Genomic DNA, 24188 nt, shown 5'->3' with positions numbered 1-24188 from the left:
AGATACCCTTGGACCTGGGGTCCAAGGAGAAGACCGCGTTTGCCACCCCTTCCGGGTTATACCATTTCACCCAGATGCCTTTCGGCCTACATAGGGCCCCGGCAACCTTCCAGCGTTTGATAGACCGGGTGTTCCAACCACACACGAAATACGCGGTGGCCTACCTGGACGATGTGGTCACCTATGGCAATAACTGGGAGGAGCATCTTAACCAACTAGCGGCAGTCCTCTGGGACCTCCGTGCAGCCGGGCTGACAGCCAACCCGAAAAAATGCCGAATCGGGCGGGAGGAAACCACTTACCTGGGGTACACCTTGGGCCGGGGACAGGTCCGCCCCCTCATCGGGAAGGTCCAAGCACTTCAGGAATGTCCGGTGCCGACCACGAAGAGGCAAGTACGTCAATTTTTGGGCTTAGCTGGTTATTACTGGCGGTTTGTGCCCCACTTTGCAAGCATTACAGCCCCGCTAACGGAGCTCTTGACCAAGGACAGTCCCCGCCGGGTGCATTGGTCCAACGAGTGCGAGACGGCCTTTCGAACCATCAAAGAATGGCTGTGTAGCGATCCAATACTCTTCAGCCCCGACTTTCATCGTGACTTTATTGTCCAGACAGATGCCTCAGGCGTTGGGCTTGGGGCGGTCCTCTCACAGGAGGTGGATGGGGAGGAACACCCGATTGTTTACCTCAGTCGGAAGCTGTTCCCCAGAGAACGGAACTACTCCATCGTGGAGAAAGAGGTCCTAGCCGTTAAGTGGGCAGTCGATGCTCTCCGCTACTACTTCCTTGGGGCCCCCTTTATACTGGTTATGGACCACGCACCCCTGAAATGGCTCAATAAGATGAAGGACAATAATGCCAGGCTGATGCGATGGTATCTCACTCTGCAGCCCTATGCCTTCACGATCCACCATCGGGCGGGACGAGACAACGCCAATGCGGATTTCCTATCCCACCTTGGAGAAGGTGGGGATGCCAGCTCCGAAGATCGGGAGCTGGATTTGAGGGGTGGGGTATGTAGGGAGCCAGGGTGGCTCCCCTCCGAATCAGAGGGTAAAGAGCCACCCTCTGAGCCTGAGTGGGCGGGGCCAGGCCAAGTTTCCGCCAATCCCTGGAAGGGGAAGGGTGGGACAGGAAGTAAAGGGCAGGGCCCTCTGCCCAGTGAGGAGAGCACCAGGGAGGGAGACAGACACAGGCTGCTCCCTCGCGATCCTGCTACTGAACCAGGCGAAGACCTGGGCAAGGAGGAGCCTGACCGGGGGGAAGGCCTGTGGCAACCAGGGCTGCCGGCCGCTGAATACCCAGAGGACCTGGAGGGGCCTGACTGCAGCCCGGGCCAGCGTGAGTCCAATACCGAGGGGGAGCGGGGGTGGCCCGCAGCGGAATACCCGGAGGAACCGGAGCTGCCCACAGTGGATTACCCGGAGGAGATGGAGGATCCGGAGCTTCCCGCCTGAGAGAGACCGGGTAGGAAGTAGCCCAGGGGCCCAACTACACTGGGGGGTGGGTGTGTTTGGTCAGCGGGTGCGGATTGCCCCACTGACCCAGCGGCGGGACCTTCGCCTCCCGCCACTGTCAGGGCCCTGGGCTAGAACGCAGTGGAGTTGGGTGGGCCTGCGTTCCCCTACCCCGGCGCTCCCCTGCCTGAGGGGTGCGCTACTGACTCTTGCTGGCGCTCCCCTGCCTGAGGGGCGTGCTACTGACTCTTGCATTCCCCTCAGGCAGGGGAGTGCCGGCTACTGACTCCGGCTGGCACACCTTCCCGCTAATTCCCCAACGCCCGGGAGGTGGGGCCGAGGCCTGCCACGGAGACCATTGCTCTCCATCGCCCCTAGGGGCTCGGAGGACCGACCGATGCCTGTCACACAAGTATAGGGAGTTAAGACAGAAAGGGTTACAAACAAGTAAAAATGCTTTTTCCAATAGCTAAGACCTACATTAATAAGTTAGTCTTTATTCGAGGTAGTTGCTTGAAAAGGAAGACTGAAGAAACAGCTGACTAGCTCTTAGCCAGGATCCTCACACAGTCCAAGATGCTGGCTTTCCTGGTCTCCTCGGGTGAAGGATAACTTAAGGATTTGTTCCCCTCTGTGTATAGTCCAGTAAACCTTTGAAATGCATCCCAAGATGAAGTTGCTTGTCCCTGCTGGGTGTGGGCACCATGCGGTCTGGTGAGACTTCATGCTGTCTCCCCCACCCCCCACCGATGATTTTTACAATGCAATGGTTTCTTTCTGCAATCTTTGATACAGATGAATAGCACACCAAATTTGGCCACACCCTGGCATGAGAGGTTAGGATTTCTCCAAAAAAAAAAAAAAAAAAAAAAAAAAAAAGGAAGAGGTTATTTATCAACTCCTCCTGACATTCCTGGTTTAAACATCTTTTGGTCACAGACTTTAAAGTGTAATATCCGTGACTATATGTAATTCCACATATAGCGTTCTCACATACATTTCACAGTGATGTTACTGACCCGTGGGTTATTAAAGGATACCTCACAAGGCTTATATTGTCCAGATATCATTCAAGTAGTGTGTAAGGTATGAATACAGGGGTGTCTAGGATCACACAATCAAATACCATTTGTGAGGCTCATTTTACAAGATGCAGACAGTTCATCTTTCTGAGCATTAAATTCTTCAGTAAAGAATAATTATGGGAAGGCAGTTAAACCAACAAGTTTCAGAACAAGTGACACTTAATCACTTCAGGAGTGAAGGTTATTCAAATAAGGAGATTTGGAATAAATCCGAAGACTAGAACCTACCTATTGGGATTTGCTGCTTGTAGCCCATTCTCATTTGTTACGATAACTTTGTAACAGAGTTCGTTTCCAGGATTTGGTTTCTTTTTCAATTCACCTTCAATTTCTTCATTATCATCTTCTTCCTCCTCCACCTCCTCTACTTGCATTATTCCAAAAAACTCACCAGCATCAAACACCTGAGAATGAAAGCACCATATAACTAGAAGCATTCAGTTGAAGTGGTAGCACTACAATCTATCCTGAAGTTACCTGACATACACAGTCCAACGTTTAGAGGTTCTGGCTAGTCAAGTTTGGCCTGTGATTCAATAAACATTTTGCGTTTGGAAAAGAAGAGGTGGAAAGTCTATTGCACAACTTATTCTTTCCCATTTTGGGGGGGGTGGGGGAAGGGGTTATTAAAAAGATCCCTTCGTTTACATTGGCCTGGTCTACACTACAAAGTTAGGTCAACGTAAGCAGCTTTGCGTCAACATAACCGTGCGTGCCTCCCACCGATGTAACTGCCCCATTACAGTAACACCATCTCTCCAACCAGCATTGAGCCATGGTCGATGTGCTTGTGCTGCACTGACCTCAGGATAGACACTTCATTACTTATGTCAACCCTAACAGCCCTCTAGCAGCTGTCCCACAATGCCAGGAGCTGAGTGTTCCAGTTACGGTTGTGAACTCCACTGCCCAAGGGTCATGGAAATCAGAAGACTGCACTCCCCTTTAAAGACCCTTGCCTTTTCCTTGATTGTCCAGCTTGACTACCACAACTAGCAGATCTCCACTGTTGTGTGCAACTGCCCAACTGACTGTGCCAGCTCCATGTTCCCAATGCACTCCAGCGTGGAGTAGACATTGGATCTCCTGGGTCTGTGAGGAGAAGAGGCTGTGCAAACAGCTACTGACCAGCCATAGAAACATGGACATCTATGAGCAGATTGCACAGGGGAATGCAGGAGAAAGGGGTATGACAGGCACGAGCAGCAGTGCCACATGAAAGCAAAGGAATTGCACCAGGTGTATCAGAAGGTCAGGAAGGCCAACAGTCAATCTGATGCTAAGCTGCAGACCAGCTGCTTTTACAAAGAGCTGTATGCCGTATTTTGTGGAGACCCCACTACCATCCCACAGACCACTCCAGGAAGCCCAGGTCACAGGCCCCTGGTATGAACAATGAGCACAAGGAGGAGGATGCGGGACATGCAACTAGGTGGTCCAGCTAGGTCATGAACCAGGATCTGTTTGAGACTCCACTGCAGTCTAGTCAAGCATCAGCGAGCCCACTCCAGAGGAAGGAACCTCGGATAAGTGTGTAAATTTATTTCCCATTAAAGTGATGGCAATCCCAACTTAATAGGACATAGCTATCTACTTGCATTAATTTTCTCGTACCAGAAGAGGAAGTGATACAACAAAAAGAGATAGCACAGTTATCTGCTTTTCATTCTCTGTGGAGATAGGCAGGAGGGTGGGGGGACACCACGGGGAGCAGTTTGTTTATATCCCTTGAATCCTCCTGAGATATCTTGATGCAATTTTCATGGATGCACACTGCAAACTTCCCCCAAAGGTTTCTAGGGAGGGCTGCCTTATTTCTTCCTCCACAACAGGACACTTTCTGTATACGATAACTTCAGTCAGCGATAACTTCAGCAGGCACCATTGCAGTAAGAAGGCTAGCAGCACATGGGCCCAGGTGACTTTGGGACATCATCAACAGCTGTGCTCTCTTGTGCCTTTGTTTCCCTCTAGAGAGGGACATCAGCTAAAAATCACCCCCACTGTGGAAAAGGGTGCCAATATTCAGTGCTATTGCCCTAGACTTATAGTTTCATGCAACCAAGAAATTCCCTCATTTCCCTCACCCTTGGTGGGCTGTACTCACCATGGCTGGAGCTGTGAGTGGTGCCATACACAAGCACTCCAAAGCAGACATGTCAATGAGCATGTCTTGTTTAAAACTTTGTGGGAGCTAAGGAAGGGAGTTCTGAATCTTAAGTTTTGCTTTCCATAGCATTCCATGACAATGTTTTATCTGCAGCTGCTGCCATTGCGGACTTGAGGGTCTTTCCCTTCACACCCATGGAATGCCTGAGCCAGATAAGGAGGAGAATGAAGAGGCTTCAGGATGACATGTTCAATGAGATACTGCAAGACAGTGCTGCATCAGACTGTTAGCAGAGGACCTGGAGGATGAACCTAACCTCCAGATAGCTGGAAGAAAGGAGACAGGAGAAAGGCCTGGGGGTCCCAGCAGGAAAAGAGAGGGAGATGCACCAGGACACAAATGGGCTTCAGCAGCAGCAAACATGGATGCTGCGAACTCTTCTGGACCTACAGGTTCAACAATCATGAGCTTGCCTCCCTTTGCAGTAAATGGTGAACTCCATTATGGCACCTCCTTACACCTACCCTCAATATTCCACCTGGCATCAGGGGTCATATCCCTACCTCTACCACTCCCACACCAGCCCAGGGAGCATTAAGGACCATCACAGCTTCACATACAGCAACCATGACTCTCACAGGTCAGTGTATGTGTAGGTAAAATGGACATGAAAGTTCTTTCCCCTTGTTAAAGTCTGTTCCATTAAAAGCAAAAAAAAAAAAAAACAAGTTGCACAGATTTTTCTTTGTACTGGTTTTATTGCTGTGATGGTCTATATCCATGTATTCAGCCCATGCATACTATTATGATAATCTTTGTACAAGTATGCCTTTGAGGTATCATTTGAAAACTCATAACTCACTGGTCAGTACTGTCCTGTTAACTTACAATGTTGCCCACACATTTTATCAGATTCCACTGTATTGTGTTGCTAAGACATATTCCACGTCTGGGGAGTGGCCACACCAATTCTTCAGAGACAAGACAAGCTGATGCCTCAGCCAGCCATAAGCAAGTCAAATGGACCAATACATGCTTAAGTGGGTATTCAATGGCAAGAAAAGGGACATAGATAAAAAAAAATCTATTTATTAAAAAGAGCTTGGTGTTCTCGTCCACACAGACGTTTTATCTCTTGAACCTCAGCTGGAGATGCTTCTCGAACAAGGGACAAAACTGTAAGAAGGGAGGGCAGACGCCCCAAATCATTCCTTCCTTTCTCTCTACCTACAGCATCCATGAGACCTGAAGAACAAAAGGCAGCAGCATTGCACTGGGGGAGGGATCCTGACTGAAAGAAGTTCAACCAGTAGAGCTGCTGAAACACATGGAGAGAGAGAGACTTGGCTTTGAATTTATTCTAGTTTAAGTGAGGCATTAGTTGAGTTTTATTTTTCGTGTAACCAATTCTGACTTTTATGCCTCATTACTTATATTCATTTAAAAAAAAATCTATCCTTTTGTACCTAATAAACTTGTTTGATCTAAACCAATGTGTTTGAATTGAAGTGTTTGGGAAACCCCATCTGGAATAACAGGATTTGTGCATCTCATTTTCTATTAATAAAATAATGGACTTTATATGAGCTAGTATTGTCCAGGATAGAGCTGGGCAGTACAAGACATACATTTCTGGGGAAAGTCTGGGACTGGGACTTTGCAGTGTAATTCAAGGGCAGCTGGCTACAGCACTCACACACTATAACTGAGAGTAACGTACATGCTGGAGGTTGTGTGTGCAGACCAGAAGTGGCAGCTCTCATAGCAAAGCAGTGTAAGAGGCACCCCGGGTTAGACAGCTGAGGAGACATAGCTGTTCAACAGTCCAGACTGTACCCTGGGTATGTCAGTTACCGAATAAAATTATATTTTTTAAAATAAATACTTCTTTATTAGTTTACAATATATGCTGCGGAGTGCCTAGCAGTTCTGAAAGAACACTTGTTACAGTGTAACAACTCATACAATCAGGGACAGTAAAATAATCATAAGTGTACAACAAACACCACAAAATAGGTGGATAGACAGTGTTATATTCTCAGATATACACCAAGCACCACACAACTCTTAACAGGCCCCCAAGCAGCCAGGCCAGGTTGAGCACAGTATGCCACAATGCATTACTGTGGTTCACTGTTAAAGTTCTCTTTCAATGCCTCCCTGGTCTACGTAGATCTGCGTCGAGCTTTTCTAATAGCCTTTGCGTCAACCTGTTCAAACTCAGCAGACACCTGCTCCACCACCACCCTCCACACCGGCAGCAATTTTTCCGCCTTTGCTTCACAGATATTATGCAGGACACAGCAGGGGACTACAACCATTGGAATGTTTTTCCCCCACTGAGATCTAATCTTGTGAGTAAATAAACGTCAGCATCCCATCGATCTACCAAAAGCGCATTCAACTGTCATTCTGCACCTGCTGAGCAGGTAGTTGAATCTTTCCTTGGCGCTGTCGAGGTGGCCAGTATATGGCTTCACGAGCCACGGGAAGGCTAGGTCTCCCAGGATCATTACTGGCATTTGATCACCACCAATGGTAATCTGCTGCTTGGGAAAGAAAGCCCCTGCTTGTAGCTTTCTGAACAGTCCTGTTTTCTTAAAGAGGCGAGCGTCACCCACCTTCTCTTACCAGCCCACATTGATGTCAGTGAAGTGTGCCCAGTAATCCATCAATGCCTCCATAACCACAGAAAAGTAGCCCCTTCTGTTGATGTACTTTGTAGCAAGGTCATCTGGGGCTAAAATAGAGATGTGTACCATCTATTGCCCCACCACAGTTCAGAACCCCACTTCTGCAAATCCATCCACTCGGGCCTGCATATTGCGAGAATCACATCTCTAGACAGCGGGAGACGATTAATAGCCCTGCACAATTCCATGACAACGCCCCCCCCCACAGTGAATTTTTCAACTTCAAAAGGATTTCCCACTGACTGGGAGCAATCTGGCATTGCAAGTTTCCACAGTGCTATCGCCATACTTCTCCACTGTGAGTGCGTCTCTCATTTTGATGTCCCTGCACCGGAAGGCCGGGGTGAGCTTGGCACACAGCTCCAGGAACGTGCGTTGCACATCTGAAAGTTCTGCAGCTACTGCTCGTCCTCCCAAGCCTGCAGCACGATGCGATCCCTCCAGTCAGTGCTCGTTTTTTGGGCCCAGAAGCAGCACCCCACCATCTGCAACTTCTCCATGAATACCACCAACCACCTTGAATTGGTTCTTACTGCGTTCCACACAGATTTGGTTCTTCTTGGCTCAGCAAACACAGTAGGATTGTGCATCCTGTGCTTGAAAAGCTTATGAGAAGAGTGCAAAGCCGTGCAGGCTTCGTGCCTCTGTCAGAGATGGTGGCCAACGAGGAGGGCTGCATACGTTCATCGGATTTTTTTTAAAGGTGCAAAAGTTATGGAATATAAATGACAGTATGGGATGGAGGCAGTTGCATGCTTAGAAGTTGACCCCTGGCTCCCAGTCATGGCTGCGCTACTCGTTTGTCCCACCATGCATTGCCAAAACTTCCCTAAAGACAGTGCATTGTACAAAGGCAGGTTGGACAGTGGGATATCTACCCATGGTGCACTGCACTGTGCATTGATGCAGGCACTCCTGAGGATTATGCACAACACCGACAAAAGGAGCCAAGTGCACGCACACTCAAGCACTACATAAAGCCAGAGCAGTTAAAGCCAAAGTAACTTGCGTTGACCAAAGTTTTTAGTGTGGACATGGCCAGAGACAGGAAGTTTTTGTTCCACAGTCATTAGTAGTTCTGTCCCTTTGTTTACTTATGTCACAAAAAGTCTTTTTAGAAGCTGAAAATACAGGACCAAATTCACTTGTGGTTTAACTTCACTAAACTCAACAGATTTAAATCTGGCAAGAACCTAGCCCTAAACTGTTTGGGTATAGGATACAAGACCAATCAATGCAATTTGTTCCCTAGCTCTTGATTGTGTTGATGCATATTAGGGATCCTGATTTAGTCCAAGAGGAAATCTGCCTTTACAATCAGCTCTCAAGTGGTAAGAAAGTTTTCAGGTTGGCTTCTTTTTACAAGTTATATTAAAGAAAAATGCATTTTACATTGTAGTTTAACGATGAAATGCACAAGTTTACTCACCCTTGGGCATTCAGAATGATTTCATGCAGTGCTGCTAGTTAATTTCTATGCACTTACCTCTATTTCTATCATCAGAGTTTCTCTGGGGTTTGTTTTCAGTCCTTCCTATCACAGCTGCAGGATCATGATCTAGAGTCTAGACTAATTACATAGGTTATGAGAAGTCTTTTCTGAGATCCTAGCTGATGTGAACTTGTACGTCTGTTGCACAACCATGAAATGTCTCAACTATATCTGCTTTTATAGTTTCCAAGTCTTTTTAAAAAGAAAAAACGTAAGAGATTTCAAATCGGACAGAAACTTAGTACAAAAGCTGCTACTTCTCTAAGCCACTTAGGTCCACAATGTGACCAGACAGGATCAGGCAGATCGTTAGTTCTCTCCACATTGTTTAAGAAGGCATTAGAATTACTTGCACAAAGCTAATCTGATTGAGAAAAAAAAAATGTGGAAAAATACTGAAGAATTATTGGTTTAACATGTCAAGTCTGGAAACAATACCAAGCCCCTAAAAGTCTCACTAATTCTAAGCACTAACAGCTTCCTACCTGAGTGAATTCACTTTAAGTAATCAGTTTTTCTCTGCACCTCACAAACCAGTGTTGCTTCAAGATAATTATTTTTATTAATCCTCCTAGCAGGAGAACTGTGGAAAATCAACTAAGCATCTGTGAAGCAAAACTAGTCAGGAACCATACTTCTACATTCTAGGGTAACCTGCTGTAGCATCAAGTTTACAGCAGAAGGAATAGTGGGTGGGCTGCTACGGAGGAAAGATGGGAAGATGGAAAAATATCTAAGGGTTTTATAGTATAGCCCGTCACTGGAGTATCTGAGCACCATCCATGCAAAAATCAATAGGAACAGCAAAGTCCCTAATGGATTTCATGGAGCCTCCGGCACTTCCGCTTTATGGGGTCAGAACTCTGCTTGGGGTAGGGTTGAGGGATAGGGTGTTAGTGATGTGTTGGCTAGAATTTACATACATACTGCTGGAATAAAGACTACTAGAGTTTTTAAAGCAATATTACTGAAGTTATATTTTAATTAGGAATATATTTGCTGTTACACATTCCAGTGGACACCAGGACCAGAGAGCTAGTAATTTCAGTTTCCCTTTAATGCAGATAATCACTGTTGGAGTTTGGATAGAGATGGAAAATACAGTTGTTTAGCAAAAGGTTGTAACCTTGTTTGACCAGTATTAATAAAATAACAGAAACCCCCAACATACCAACTTTGTGTGTGTATGTATAGGCCAATATTTTGTAGTTCACTGTGTTACTTGTCACTGAGAAGGGATTACATTTCACACTTAACTAAAGCTTTGTTCCTCCTGCTGCAGTTTTCCTTAGACCAGCATTTTCCTGATCTGCTCACTAGCTTACTCCCCAGCTCAATAAACTCACACACTAAACTCGTTGTGAATTAAGAATGAAACCAGCTAACACCCAAAACAACTTTCTTTACATATTTTTTAAAAATTACAAGATATTAAGATGCCTGGAAGTGAACAGTTAAGGGATCCATCCATTTCCCCGCCGCAGTATTATCCCTCATCACTTGCTATCACCAACCCACTCACAGTTAATTTTACATCTGCTTTTTGTTCTACGATTAATAGAAGCTGTTAATGTTCTACTTTGTTTCTTAAATATCAAAAAGGAAAATAACCCCATGGTACATTAAGCAATATAAACATTTAGGTTCTTACATAGTTGAGGCCCCATGTAACCCAGATTCTGTGGCAATGGATGTTGCCACGGAAGCCAACCCTTGCACACCTTTGGCCACTGAAGTCTGCCACAAAAAAATCTAAGCTTTTTGCATTGAAAAAAGAAAAAAAGTTCCTATCCCTCACGGACTTTAAGGCCAGCAGAGATCATCTTGATTACCTAGTCTGGCCGCCTGCACATCACAGGCCACAGAACTTGACCCACCTAATCCTGTAACAGATGCATAACCTCTGGCTGAGATATGGAAGTCCTCTAATCATGATTTAAAGTTAGAGAATCCACCACTTACTTCAGTTAAAACCAGCAAAGGACATGTGCCCCATGCTGCAGAGAACATAAGAATGGCGATACGAGTCAGACCAATGGTGCATCTAATTCAGTATGCTGTCTTCCAATAGTGGCCAATGCCAGGAAGGCAAAAAAAAATAAAAATATCCCAGGGTCTCTGCCAATATGAGCTGGGGGAAAATTCCTTCCCGATCCCAGATATGGTGATCAGTTGGACATTGAGGATGTCAGCAAATCCCACCACCCAAACACCTGGGAAAGAATTCACTGCAGTAACTCAGAGCCCTTCCATCTAGTGTCCCCTCTTTGGCCAACAGATATATTTGCTACTAGCAGTCGCAGATTGCCTACAATAGCATTTGGCCTATCACACCATCCTCCCCTCCATAAACTTATCAAGCTCAGCTCTCAAACCAGTTAGGTTTTTTTGCCTTGACTGTTCTCCTTGGAAGACTGTTCCAGAACTTCACTCATCAGGGTTGGCTTCCGTGGCAACATCCATTGCCACAGAATCTGGGTTACATGGGGCCTCAACTATGTAAGAACCTAAATGTTTATATTGCTTAATGTACCATGGGGTTATTTTCCTTTTTGATATTTAAGAAACAAAGTAGAACATTAACAGCTTCTATTAATCGTAGAACAAAAAGCAGATGTAAAATTAACTGTGAGTGGGTTGGTGATAGCAAGTGATGAGGGATAATACTGCGGCGGGGAAATGGATGGATCCCTTAACTGTTCACTTCCAGGCATCTTAATATCTTGTAATTTTTAAAAAATATGTAAAGAAAGTTGTTTTGGGTGTTAGCTGGTTTCATTTCAGTTAGAAACCATCATCTAATTTCAAGCCTAAACTTGTTGATGGCCAGTTTATTTCCAGGGTTCCCTCCCCACTCTGAACTCTGGGGTACAGATGTGGGGACCTGCATGAAAGACCCTCTAAGCTTATATTCTACCAGCTGAGGTTAAAAACTTCCCCAAGGCACAAATTCCTTTCCTTGTTCTTGGATGGTACTGCTGCCACCACCAAGTGATTTACACAAAAATTCAGGAAAGGATTACTTGGAGTCCCTATTCCCCCAAAATATCCCCCCAAACCTCTTCACTCCCTTGTCTGGGGAAGCTTGAGAATAATATATGAACCAATTGTCTTTAAGTACAAACTAGACCCTTTATCTTTACGATGCTAAAATCAATCAGGTTCTTAAAGAAGAAATTTTTTTTTTAAATAATAAAAAGTAAAAGAATCACACCTATGAAATCAGGATGGAAGGTAACTTTACAGGGTAACAAAATTTTAAAACACAGAGGACTCCCCTCTAAACTCAGTTTTACAGTTACAAAACACAAAAATAAAACTACCTTTTACCATAGAAATAATTCACAAACAAAAAATAATCTAACACATTTCCTTGCCTTACTTACAATTTTTGTAATCTTAAATAAATCATTTCAGGTATGTTTTTTAAAAAAGAAATGTTGTTTCTGCCTGGTCTCTCTCTCTCTCTCTCTCTCTCCCTCCCCCCCCCATCCGGGGAGGGAACAAACAAACAAAAAAGCACAAACAAAACCTCCTCCTCCCACCCCCATTTAAAGTATCTTCTTTCCTTATTGGTCCCTCTGGTCAGGTGCCAACCAGGTTATTTAAGCTTCTTAACCCCTTACAGGTAAAGCGATTCAGTGCAGCTGCAAGGAGGGATTTTATGCTACCCTTATCTTTATGTTTATAACAGCCTCGACTACTCTCCTTGGAAGGCTGTTCCAGAACTTCACTCCTCGGATGGTTGGAAACCATCATCTAATTACAAGCCTAAACTTGCTGATGGCCAGTTTATATCTATTTGTTCTTGTGCCAGCACTGGCCCTCAACTCAAATAACTCCTCTCACTCCCAAGTATTTATCTCTCTTATGTGTTCATGCAAAATAATCGCCTCTCTCCTCAGTCTTTGTTTGGATAGGCTGAACAAGCCAAGCTTCTTAAGTCTCCTCTCATAAGGCAGGTTCTCAATTCCTCTGATCATCTTATTAGCCCTTCTCTGCACCTGTTCAGTCTGGATTCATCTTTCTTAAACATGGGAGACCAGAGCTGAACACAGTATTCCAGATGAGGTCTGACCAGTGCCTTATATAACAGAGCTAACACTTCTCCGTCTCTACTGGAAGTGCCTCGCCTGAAATATCCTAGGACTGTATTATGTTTTTTCCCCCAAGGCTGCATCACATTGGCAGCCCAGTCATGCTGTGATCAACCAATATGCCCAGGTCTCTCTCCTTCACTGTTGTTTCCAACTAAGAAGTCTGCAGTTTATAGCAAAAATCCTTGTTGTTAGTCCCCAAGTACATGACTTTGCACTATTAGATTTCATTCCGTTTCTATTACTCCAGTTTTCAAGGTCATCCAAATGCTTTTGTAGGATATTCCAGTCCTCCTCCATTTTCGTAATACCTTCCAACTTTATGTGCTCTGTAAATTTATTACCACAATCCCACTTTTTGCATCGTCATTAATAAAGATGTTAAATAAGACTGGCCCCAAGATGGATCCTGGAGGAACTCCACTCGTAACTTCCCTCCAGCCTGACTGTTCACCTTTCAGCATGACCCGTTGAAGTCTCCATATTTGTGAAGATAGCCTTGAACATGGCTCTGAGATGTGTGAATTGCTCCCAAGTGAGGACAGCCAAACTCGACCTCGTTCATATTTTCAAGGTAATCTGCATTCATCACAATTGGGTTTTTAACCTCAGAAAACTAAAGGTGACACTTTTAAGCATTTAACTGAATATTACCTTGGCAGAAACATCTAGTTAACATACTTATCCCACAATTCCAGCCTACTTCCTCATGTAAGCATGCCCCCTAACTGTCCTTTATCCAGCTGCCAAAGCTTCCAGTACCCCTGACAATTTCCATAATGTAGCTGTGCTGTCAACCAACGCAGAAATCTTCAGCATACTGAAAGTGCAGGAGCACTGCACAATACATTCAATAATATCTCAGTGACGAAGCCTGTTAGTACTGGCTGTATTGTTCTTTTTCCTGCTTCATCATAGCCTCAATTTCCAGCTGAAATGAAACGACTGCAAAGATTCTGTTTGCCACAAATGAATGCCCCAAAATCTAGAGGCCTTATCACAGAACCGAAGTTCACCTTGCTATAGAACACACAGGACTTCTTCACAGGGTAGCGGGTGGATAGAACAGCGAAATGATTATAAATACAATTGGATTGCTCTGTTGGGGTTCATAGGCTTATGTAAGTCGTGCAAGTCTGTACTGAACTATACGGTGTAACAACTATATGTGTAACTTTTTTACAGTACAAAAATACTGTGCATTACAATATACTAGAAATGGGATTTTATGATGTCCTAGTAATTTGTTACAGACGTATATAAGATGCAAATTTTAGGAGGGGAAAGGATGAAGTATTATATGGCAGGAGGGAACTGGCAGTCTCCCACATGGGGATGGGAAAATGGTTTATTTCCAAGAGACACTCTTACCTTTTCAGGGAACAATGTTTTGAAGTGTAGAATTTTTGTAATTAAACGTGACATGATTTTTAGCTGCTGGCAGAGCCCACAGGAACACTTCTAAACTCTTTTTAAAGTTTTGTTTGGGAGATTTCAGGTTTTTTTTAAAAATGAGAAAACCAACAACTTAAGTCCAAACGACATATATGACTCACAGGAGAGGAAACCTGCTCCAAAAACATCTTATGAAGACCATTAAAACAGAGCTCCTGCATGTTTCGGCACATCCAACAAAGGTAGGAATGTGTGCGTGTGCACATGTGTTTGAGGGTTGTGTTGGGAAAGAGCTCTATTTGTGTGAATTGTAGAGGTACTGACGGGGAGAGGGGAACTTTTATCTACATTAAAACACTCAAAATTCTATATTGCTAGAAAATTTTAGGCCTTGCTTAAGTTAACATAGAGAAAAGATTCCTTCCACCCAACCAAACACAGGGGACTTTCCCCCCTTCCACTCCATGACTCACTGATTTTCTTTAACTTCTACTCCATGAAGACCCCACAATCCCTTTCAACCACCCTTCCCATGCCTGCCATTTCTCCTGCCCCTCCTACTCCTGCCTCTCTGAGAGCTCCCCATTCTATGTAAGGAAACATAGCTCAGTGTCGCTCTTTTCCCTACATGTCTATCCCAGTCCACTGCCTCTTCAACATAATTCCTTCTGAATTTCTAGCCCTCCCCCAGATGACCTTCGCTCTAGTTCTATGGGAGCAATAGCATCTTTAGCAGTAGATCCTGGTGTCAGCAGCAGGCCAATTTCTCTATATACATTTATTAAAAATGTTGAACATTGCTTGGTGTACAAGCAAACAGAGTAACTTGGACTACAACCATGAGCAAAAGGAACAGAGAAACAAGTACAGCATCCTGCTACCATATGGCAGCTCTCTGCACAAAGCATTTCTCTGCCCTGCCCTAATAGACAAGGAGTCAGGACCAGACATTCTTTAGCAAAACAAAACCAAAAAGCCACAGTCTGATTTTAACAGAACAGTCTGACAGTTTATGAGTTCCTCTTAGCTTCCAGACAAGGCAACCATTTAGCACTCAGAGCCTCTTCACCAGTTTTTTTTTGTTTGTTTGTTTTTTAACTGCCTCCTGTTTACATCCTTCCTCTAATAAACTCCTACTTAACTCATTCCTCGGCCTTCCTATCTTGGTGTGAGAGTATGCAAGTCCTATTCCAAGCTATTTTTATTATTCTTTCCACACTCTCTTACACCCATATATGCATTTTTGTACAGGAACAGTTTGCGATAAGAGTGAATATGATAAAAGATTATTATTAAGGCTGCAAAATCAAGCACTCAAAAGTTAGGAGATGCCAGAATTAAGGCTGCCTTTGCAAACTTAATTCAGTCCCATTGTGCACATTTATTAGGATACAGTCTTTAATCACATGAGCACATAAAATTTCCCCCCTCAAGACTCTGTACTGAATGAGGCAGGGGTCTGGGAGCGTGGTGGGGGTGAGAGATAGAATGTGATCACATAAAGACTGAATCATAATTAAGGCTAAGATTTTGTGACTGATATTTTTAGTAAAACTCATGGACAATTCGGGGCAAAAAAATAAAAATTCACAGAAGCCATGACTTGTCCATGAGTTTTACTAAAAATATCCATGACAAAAATGAAAAGGAGGACTTGTGGCACCTTAGAGACTAACCAATTTATTTGAGCACAAGCTTTCGTGAGCTACAGCTCACTTCATCGGACGCATACTGTGGAAAATGTAGAAGATCTTTTTATACACATAAAGCATGAAAAAATACCTCCCCCCACCCCACTCTCCTGCTGGTAATAGCTTATCTAAAGTGATCTCTCTCCTTACAATGTGTATGATAATCAAGTTGGGCCATTTCCAGCACAAATCCAGGGTTTAACAAGAACGTGGGGGGGTGGTAGGAAAAAACAAGGGGAAATAGGCTACCTTGCATAATGACTTAGCCACTCCCAGTCTCTATTCAAGCCTAAGTTAATTGTATCCAATTTGCAAATGAATTCCAATTCAGCAGCCTCTCGCTGGAGTCTGGATTTGAAGTTTTGTTGTTGTTGACGAAATGGGTGTCTGTGAGTTCCCACACCGCCTGAAGCGGGCAGCCGTGCAGGGGCTACGGACAGGGGCGTGCAAACTACGGCCCGTGAGCCACACCACGCGGCTCAGCCCAGCTCCAGCGCTCCGGCTAGGGTGCCGGGTCGGGGCCGCTCTGACTCTCCTGCTTGACCTTTTGCTCTGTCCCAGTCCCAGTTCTCTCTCTTTCCCACCCCTGGCTCCTTGCCTCAGTCCCAATCTTCCAGCCCAGCAGTCCTAGTTCCTCCTCCCAGTCCCGCAGCCGATCTCTCTCTCTCTCCCGACCCTCCCCATCCCACTCTCCTTGTCCAGCCAATCCCAGTCTCCCCTTCCACTGCATCTCCTTGTCACCTCTCCTCCCCTGTCCCACCCGCTGGTTCCTAGCTTATCCAGTCAGTCCTGGTCTCCCTTGTCCAGTCTCCGTGTTGCCTCCCGGAATTCAATAAGGCCAACAACTGCCCCCCAGCCCCAAGTGCTCTTTCCCTCAAGCACTCCCACTCACAGCCTACCCTCCTCCGCTTGCCCTCCCGACCTCAACTCCCAGCCTCTCCACCCAGCTCCCAGCCTCCTTGCCAAGCTAGTCTGTCTCTCTAACTCCCCAGGCAGTTTCTCCCTCCTCCCCCCACCACTTCCAGACTCAGACTCCTTGTCTCAATCTACTCCTTTCACTCCTCAGGTGTGGCTTTTGTCCCCTCTGCATTAGAATCAGACAGACAGCTTCCTCCTCCATTCTGTCTGGGTCCCAGTAAGGGCGTCATCTAGAGCACAGGACAGACTCACTCTCTGCTCTCAGTTCTGGTATCCAGCCCCACCTCGGACCATAGCAGCCACTACCAGGAAATTCCAGCTTCAGCCCTATAGCCCTGGGCTGGAGGGAGCATGCTCAGATGGCACATGCAAAGGCAAGTCTGCACTAGGAGGTATGAGATGCTCAAGTGGGCCCAGTAGAGACAGAATCTTCAGGGATTTAGATGTTAAATTCTTACAAGTGGCTGACGAGCGTGGGTGAAATGCCATTTTGGGGCAGATTTTCCACAGGCCCATCCCCATCATGAAGGCTCATCCCCCACATCCCTGCTCCAAATCATGCTCCAATCACGGAAAAGTCACCTTTTTGTTGTTTTTAACATGGGCCAAAATAAAATAATAATAGTTCTTTGAAACAGATGAACAGTTTGACTAAAATTTTCCACAAAATTTACCATGAGGCAGATACCAGCATGGAAGATTTCAGCCCAAATGTTTAAAGTTTGGCGAAGTCATAAGCAATTTGAAACAGGGTCTTATAATGAGACCTCTGTGGCAACCTTAACAGCAGCAGTGTTATCAGGCTTGCCTATAATATGATCACAATTTCCCCCCCACTAATTCCCCCTAAAACATGTAAATAAATTTCTCCCCAGCAAAGCCAACAAAACTTGCAAATGGGACTCCTAAGCATATGTGTTGTGTATGAAGTCACTCATGTGCAAGTCGTTTCAGGGACAGAATTTTGAGTTTTTAGGCCAAACCATTTTGGACATATGATAAAAACAAAACCAAAAAAAAAGTGACATTTTAAGAAAGTCATCAACAAGAAATTATTTAAATTGCATCATTTTAGAACCTCTTTTTTCTTTGTATTTTTTGAACTTCATAGGAATTTAGTACCCAAGGATAAGATGTGCAGATGAGCTATCAGGCACTAAATTATTTTGGGGGAAATTGTGTAAATAGAATCATAGAATATCAGGGTTGGAAGGGACCCCAGAAGGTCATCTAGTCCAACCCCCTGCTCAAAGCAGGACCAATTCCCAGTTAAATCATCATCAAATGAAGATGAGGTGGATCTCCCACCCCTCCCGGTTTTAAAAAGTCAAGTTAAGCATAAAAAGTTTAAGCTAGTTTCCTATTGTAACTTTGAAGTGGCTACTGCCAGTCTGTAGTAAGAAAACATGAAGGGGGAAAGTCCACTGGTGCAGTGGCAGTACATGTTCCCATAGAGTTCGGTATAGTACTCTAATCTCCAGAGCTAGAGCCAATTCAAAGGATGGCACTTACAGGCTCTCAAGAGAGCTGGATGGAGCTGTTCTTAACCAGAAAGCCAAGTGGGCAAATCTGGAAGTCAAATGGGTTGATAAAGAGAGGGTTTTTTTGTTTGTTTTACAAAAAAAAACCACACCAACCCATGATACGTTAAGGTTACTGAAAACGCCAATATTTAGATACAACAGCTCACTGGTTTTTTAATGACAGGTTTCAGAGTAACAGCCGCATCCGATGAAGTGAGCTGTAGCTCACGAAAGCTCATGCTCAAATAAACTGGTTAGTCTCTAAGGTGCCACAAGTACTCCTTTTGGTTTTTTAATGTCCCCTTTAGTGCCAAGTGCTGGGGGCTACATGATATAGCAAGGCCCTCTCCCCAATGTTCTTTAGATCTCACTTATTGCATAGCACCACCCGTCAGCTTCCAAAACCCCTAAAGCCTTCTATCAATGATTACACGATGTTAGGGATATATTTCCTAGTTATAGCTTACTATTTTAGATTCACAAAACACAGCTGACAAAAAATTCCACTCTCTCCTGCGCTATGGAGCAATAGATCGATTCATACCTTTTTTCAAAACTGCCAGGAAACCTCCTCTGCACAGGTCTATATTTTAAGCTTTCCAAGGACATTGTCTTTGGGTGTTCGTACAGTACCTAGCACATTGGGGGCCACGATCCTTACTCGGGCCTCTACACACAACTGCAATATAAACTAATAATATAGAGAAAGGTTTTAGAGTAACAGCCGTGTTAGTCTGTATTCGCAAAAAGAAAAGGAGGACTTGTGGCACCTTAGAGACTAAGCAATTTATTTGAGCATGAGCTTTTGTGAGCTACAGCTCACTTCATCGGATGCATACTGTAAAAAGATCTTCTACACTTTCCATACACACAAAGCATGAAAAAATACCTCCCCCCACCCCAGCACAAATCCAGGTTCTCTCACCTGCTGGAAATGGCCCAACTTGATAATCATACACTTTGTAAGGAGAGTGGTCACTTTAGATAAGCTATTACCAGCAGGAGAGTGGGGGATATTTGTGTGTATAAAGAGATCTTCTACATTTTCCACAGTATGCATCCGATAAAGTGAGCTGTAGCTCACGAAAGCTTATGCTCAAATAAATTGCTTAGTCTCCAAGGTGCCACAAGTCCTCCTTTTCTTTTTGCGAATATAGAGAAAATACTATTATTTTGTTATGGGCTCTAGGAGCATTTGCTGCGTGGTTTAATATTTTTGGAGTTTTTCCCTTTGTCACGGCCCTCCCCCACCCGCGGCCACCGAAAGCCAAACTATACTGAGGAAGGAAGAATAACTTCAGCTGCATTTCACGTGCTAGAGAGGTTTCATTAGTATTTGGGCAGCATTTTAAAGACACCCAGACCTACAGACTGTGATGAGGCCAAACATCACCATTAGCTTCAGACACTTGTAGAAAGATCCAGAGAAAAGCTCTCCACGCACTCCCTGTCCCTCCCCTAGGATGTAAGGCCAACCGCGCACGACTTCAAAGCGCCCAAGCGAGCCGAGTTTCCTTTCCAAGCCAGCCTGAAGAAGAGAGCGGAGCGGCTCAGCGGGCTCCCCGGGAAACAAAGCGGGGAGAAAAGCCCTTCCAGCCAGGAGATCCTTTAACCGAACACCGGCAGGAAAGTGCCACCCTCGGGGAGCACGTGCAGGCGGCTCCGGCGCCCGCCAGGGATGTTCCCGGGGGACCCCCCACCCCCTCCACGCCCCGGCCCCGGCCCCGCACGGCGCCCACCTCGTTCTCCAGCTTGTGCCGCAGGCGCTCCCAGTAGAGCGGGGGCACCCCCGAGGCGCCCAGCGCCGCTCCGTGCAGGGCCACGAACGCCCGGTGCTCCTCGGGGCGCTCCCCCGCCATGCCGCCGCCGCCGCCTCTGGGGCGTCTCCCTGCCATCGCCCGCGAGCACGACGCCAAAGCCTGCTGGGCGGGGACTCGCTTTAAAGGCACAGGGCTCCCCGCGCCGCTGGCGGGGGCTGGAAATCACCGAGCGCCCGCAGTCCGGGCCCCTGCGCTGCGGGGGGGGGGGGTTTGCAGCGGGGTTATTTCCGCCTCCCCCCTCCCGGAGCAGTGGGCGCGGCGCCCTGTGCGAGTGCCGGGAGAGCCGGGCTGCACCCGGCCGCTGCAGTGGCCCGTTAGCTGGCTGGCAAATAGGCAGCCGGCAAAAAATCACCTCCAGATTTCAACCACACCAGCGTGGCGTGGGCTGGGTTTTTTTTTTTGTTTGTTTGTTTTTTTGGAGGGTGTTTCGGTTTGGCTCGTTACAAAGATAGGGCGCCTGGTGAAATAGGTCCATAGATGCGAATGTCCAAAGATCAGAGGTGTTCGGGGCCAGGATGTTGGTTCAGGGCAGATCTGCCAATGTTTAATACATGAAATGAATTCATTTCAACTCCACTTACAGCCTCTTGCACTGTTTTTTAGACACTTCTCCACAGTCCATATGATGCCAGCCACTCCTTGATCACATTCCAGCAACTTTTTCAAATTATTGTTTGTAATGGGTTTTCCAAAAAGGCCCCCAAAATCCTGCAATCAGCTCCATCTGGAATTCAGTGTAAGCCTGGAGCCGAACTGTAACCAAGGTGAAAAGGAGGACTTGTGGCACCTTAGAGACTAACCAATTTATTTGAGCATAAGCTTCCCTGAGCTACAGCTCACTTCATCGGATGCATTCAGTGGAGATGTTCAGGCCCCTGAATGCATCCAATGAAGTGAGCTGTAGCTCACGGAAGCTTATGCTCAAATAAATTGGTTAGTCTCTAAGGTGCCACAAGTACTCCTTTTCTTTTTGCGAATACAGACTAACACGGCTGCTACTCTGAAACCTGTAACCAAAGTGAAACTGAGTAATCTATTTTCATTGTCCAAACAGAGAGAAACCAGAGAGACACCATCAATGGTATAAAACAAATTTGTTTTTAAAATGATTGTGGAAATACAGAATGTGCTTTTTTAATCTTCACCTCTCACTTTATGGATGTCTCAGTCTACCACTTTGATAGGCAAATTATGTGTTTTTGTTGGCACTTTTTGCAGGGAAGCAAATTCCCAAAGTTTTCAGTTTGTAAGGTGAAATAATTCCTGCTAAATCTGTACATGTTCTTATTTAATATGGGATGGAGCTGCTTAATTCAGTTTTGCTTGAGGCACCATAAACGTTGTGGATGGAATTGACTGCTGTCACTAAGACTCTCCTCAGGCCAGAGCTGTCCACCTTTTTAGGCTCTTCTTGCTGCATGGGAGCTCTTCAGGAGTTGTGGATGCCTTGTATGGCTGCAATCTCCTCTCAATGTGGATTTTCCTTGGATAGAGTATGCACCTATGTCTGCTCCAGCAGGTCAATATACAAGAGGAGATGGAGTCAGGATTGCCAACACTGAGCAGTAAAAATCATAAATCATGAATTTGCTTTAAAATCATGATTTTTCTAAAAAATGTGGGTAGTTTTTGTCTTCTGTCTTCTGTTTTTGCCTTCTGTTTTTTGCGCTATTAGGGGCAAGCTTCCCCCCCCCCCAAGTGTACACAAACATTTCAGATTCAAGATTCAACATTTAATATACATGAAAAATACAGGCCTCTCAGGTGGATGGTTGGAGGGGACTCTACCTACCCTCTCCTAATCCCTGGGAAGGGGAGCTTCCATGCGTCCTTCCTCATCCCCCTTCCCTATCATTATCCTGTCTCTCTCACTTTTCCACCCAGTCTCAATGACCCCTAACATTCTCCCTCCATAGTCACCCATTCTCTTGTCACCAGTCTACCATCTACATTCCCCACCTCCTGTTGCTCTTTACGTTATCCTTCCTGCTCTCCTCACATTCCCCAGTATCCCTGTCAGTTTCTACCCTGCCTCCCCCCCGCCCATATTCCCTGGCACTCCCTCAGGCCTCCCCCTCCCCCATCCTCTCTACATTCCTCTGTCTCCTCATAGTTTCCTGGCCAGCATCCTCCCCCATAGAGTGGCAGCCTGGCTTTAATCTTACAGAAACAATGGGAGATGGCAGCCATAGTTTGATGCAAGCACTAATGGCAACCCCATAAAGTATTGTGAGCTGCATGATACATTCACAAGGGTTGGCAACTCTGTGGATCTGGCCCTATACTTACTTACCTACCTACCTACAATAATAAAAAGGCGGTATGTCCAAAAGCTCAAGGTACCCCCAGCACCAGTTACAAAATCAAAAATAAACTTACATAGCAGCTTACCCCTGATAGCCAACAGCACTGAATCCTCTACAGAACTTAATACACAAAACTCCTTTACTCCCACATTGATGTAACCTCTCATTAAACCCCATCCCCGTAAATAGATGCACCTTGCAGCATGCTCTGAGAGTGAACAGATCAGGGTCATTTTTAGATCAGATGGAGGAGTTAGTTTCAGAGCTCACAGTGTATGCTGTACCACCCAGCCTCCTCTCAAATGAAGTGGGATTCAACTCGATCACCTCTGCTGATAGCAACTCTGGAGCACTGTGGCACAGGGAGAGAGGTGGTCTCATAAGCAGCAAGGTTCTAGCAGGGCTTTATAGATCCAAGCTAACACCATGAACTCAACCCAGAAACCAATAGGCAGCCAGTGCAGATGATGGGCTACAGATGACCTGCTTAGCAGGCGGGCATCTGCTTACTGCTCTGTCGCATATCTCTGGATTGATTTATGGTGCATCCCTGTGTGGAGCACACTGTGGTAATGGTAATAAAGGCATGGCTCATAGTAGCAAGGTCCATATCTGAAAGAAACAGTAGCAATCTCTTGCCGAGGTGCAGATGGTTAAAAAAAAACATTCCTGGACGCTGCTGCTCTACAATCATCCAGCTGCAGTTGAGGATCCAACTCATTGCTCAGACTGGACACCTGAATGAAAATGATGGGCAAACATTCTTAATCAAAGGGGGATAGGTCATCCTTGCCATATCCTCTGGTTGTTTCCCTCCGCCTACCACCATGAAGGCTTTATTATGAAGGCTATGGCTAAAAACAGCTACAGATTTAAACAGTATGTGATGATTAAATATTCGTATTTCCAGCTTTGATTGCTCCTTGGTTTTGTATCCTGGTGCACTGTTCTCATTTCATCATACATTCTTTTGCTACATATTGTGGGTTAAAAAAATATGGATGCTGTGATTAAAATGTGGAGGACGAATGACAAAGTATCATGGTGACATTGCCTGCCTAGACACTGCATTGTGGTTGTGAAGTTTCGGATGAGCTTTTTGTCTTTTCTGTCTTTGCCTTCAACTCAATACATACGTAGATATATTCTCTCATAGTGCAAAGCATTACTGAGTCATAGCACAATGAACAGTAAACATAACACAAGAGAATCCTTGGTTAGCAATTTTCCTCCACGTTTTGTGGTCTTCGACCTTGAGAAGCATGTCATATCACATCCTGTCCAGTCAGCTGCATTGTCAAACCACATTCACTGCAGGCACTCCCGCTTCTGGCACTTGGCACCAATACGGCTCATCCACTCGCATGTCGTGCAAACTCAAGTTTTCTTTGTCCAATTATCTTGATGATATCTAGTATCTCTCCACTTATATGCTGTAAATCCAGGTGATTTCCTCATGGCTAGTTGTGTGTGAGGGATAGGTAACATGCAGCAATTACCTGTAGCACTCCAGTTTGATTGCAGAAAGCCTCTGAATATCTGAGTTTCCTTAGCATCCATGTCTTGCATGCATATAGCAAGATGCTGAAGACAAGCAATTT

The 24188-nt window shown here is 45.4% G+C and overlaps 1 protein-coding gene across 2 annotated transcripts in view; it reads right to left on the bottom strand.

Moving 5' to 3' along the window:
- Positions 1–20481, bottom strand: part of TTLL12 (tubulin tyrosine ligase like 12) — a 66795-nt gene extending 46314 nt beyond the window's left edge. Inside the window, exons 1-2 of one of the 2 annotated variants that reach the window (XM_073316866.2) lie at positions 20201–20481; positions 2771–2946 (exon numbers count right to left, since the gene is read on the bottom strand). In XM_073316866.2, the coding sequence (XP_073172967.1) occupies positions 2771–2946; positions 20201–20356 (332 nt within the window). In that variant the 5' untranslated portion in view covers positions 20357–20481. The remainder of the gene's footprint in view (positions 1–2770; positions 2947–20200) is intronic. The other variant, XM_073316858.2, reaches the window with a different exon arrangement.
- Between the last annotated feature and the right edge of the window lie 3707 nt (positions 20482–24188).

Source organism: Lepidochelys kempii, chromosome 1 (assembly GCF_965140285.1).
Source record: "Lepidochelys kempii isolate rLepKem1 chromosome 1, rLepKem1.hap1, whole genome shotgun sequence".
In the NCBI taxonomy this organism is placed as follows: domain Eukaryota; kingdom Metazoa; phylum Chordata; order Testudines; family Cheloniidae; genus Lepidochelys; species Lepidochelys kempii.
The sequence above is the reverse complement of the archived record's forward strand: the minus strand, read 5'-3'. Positions and strand labels throughout refer to the sequence as shown.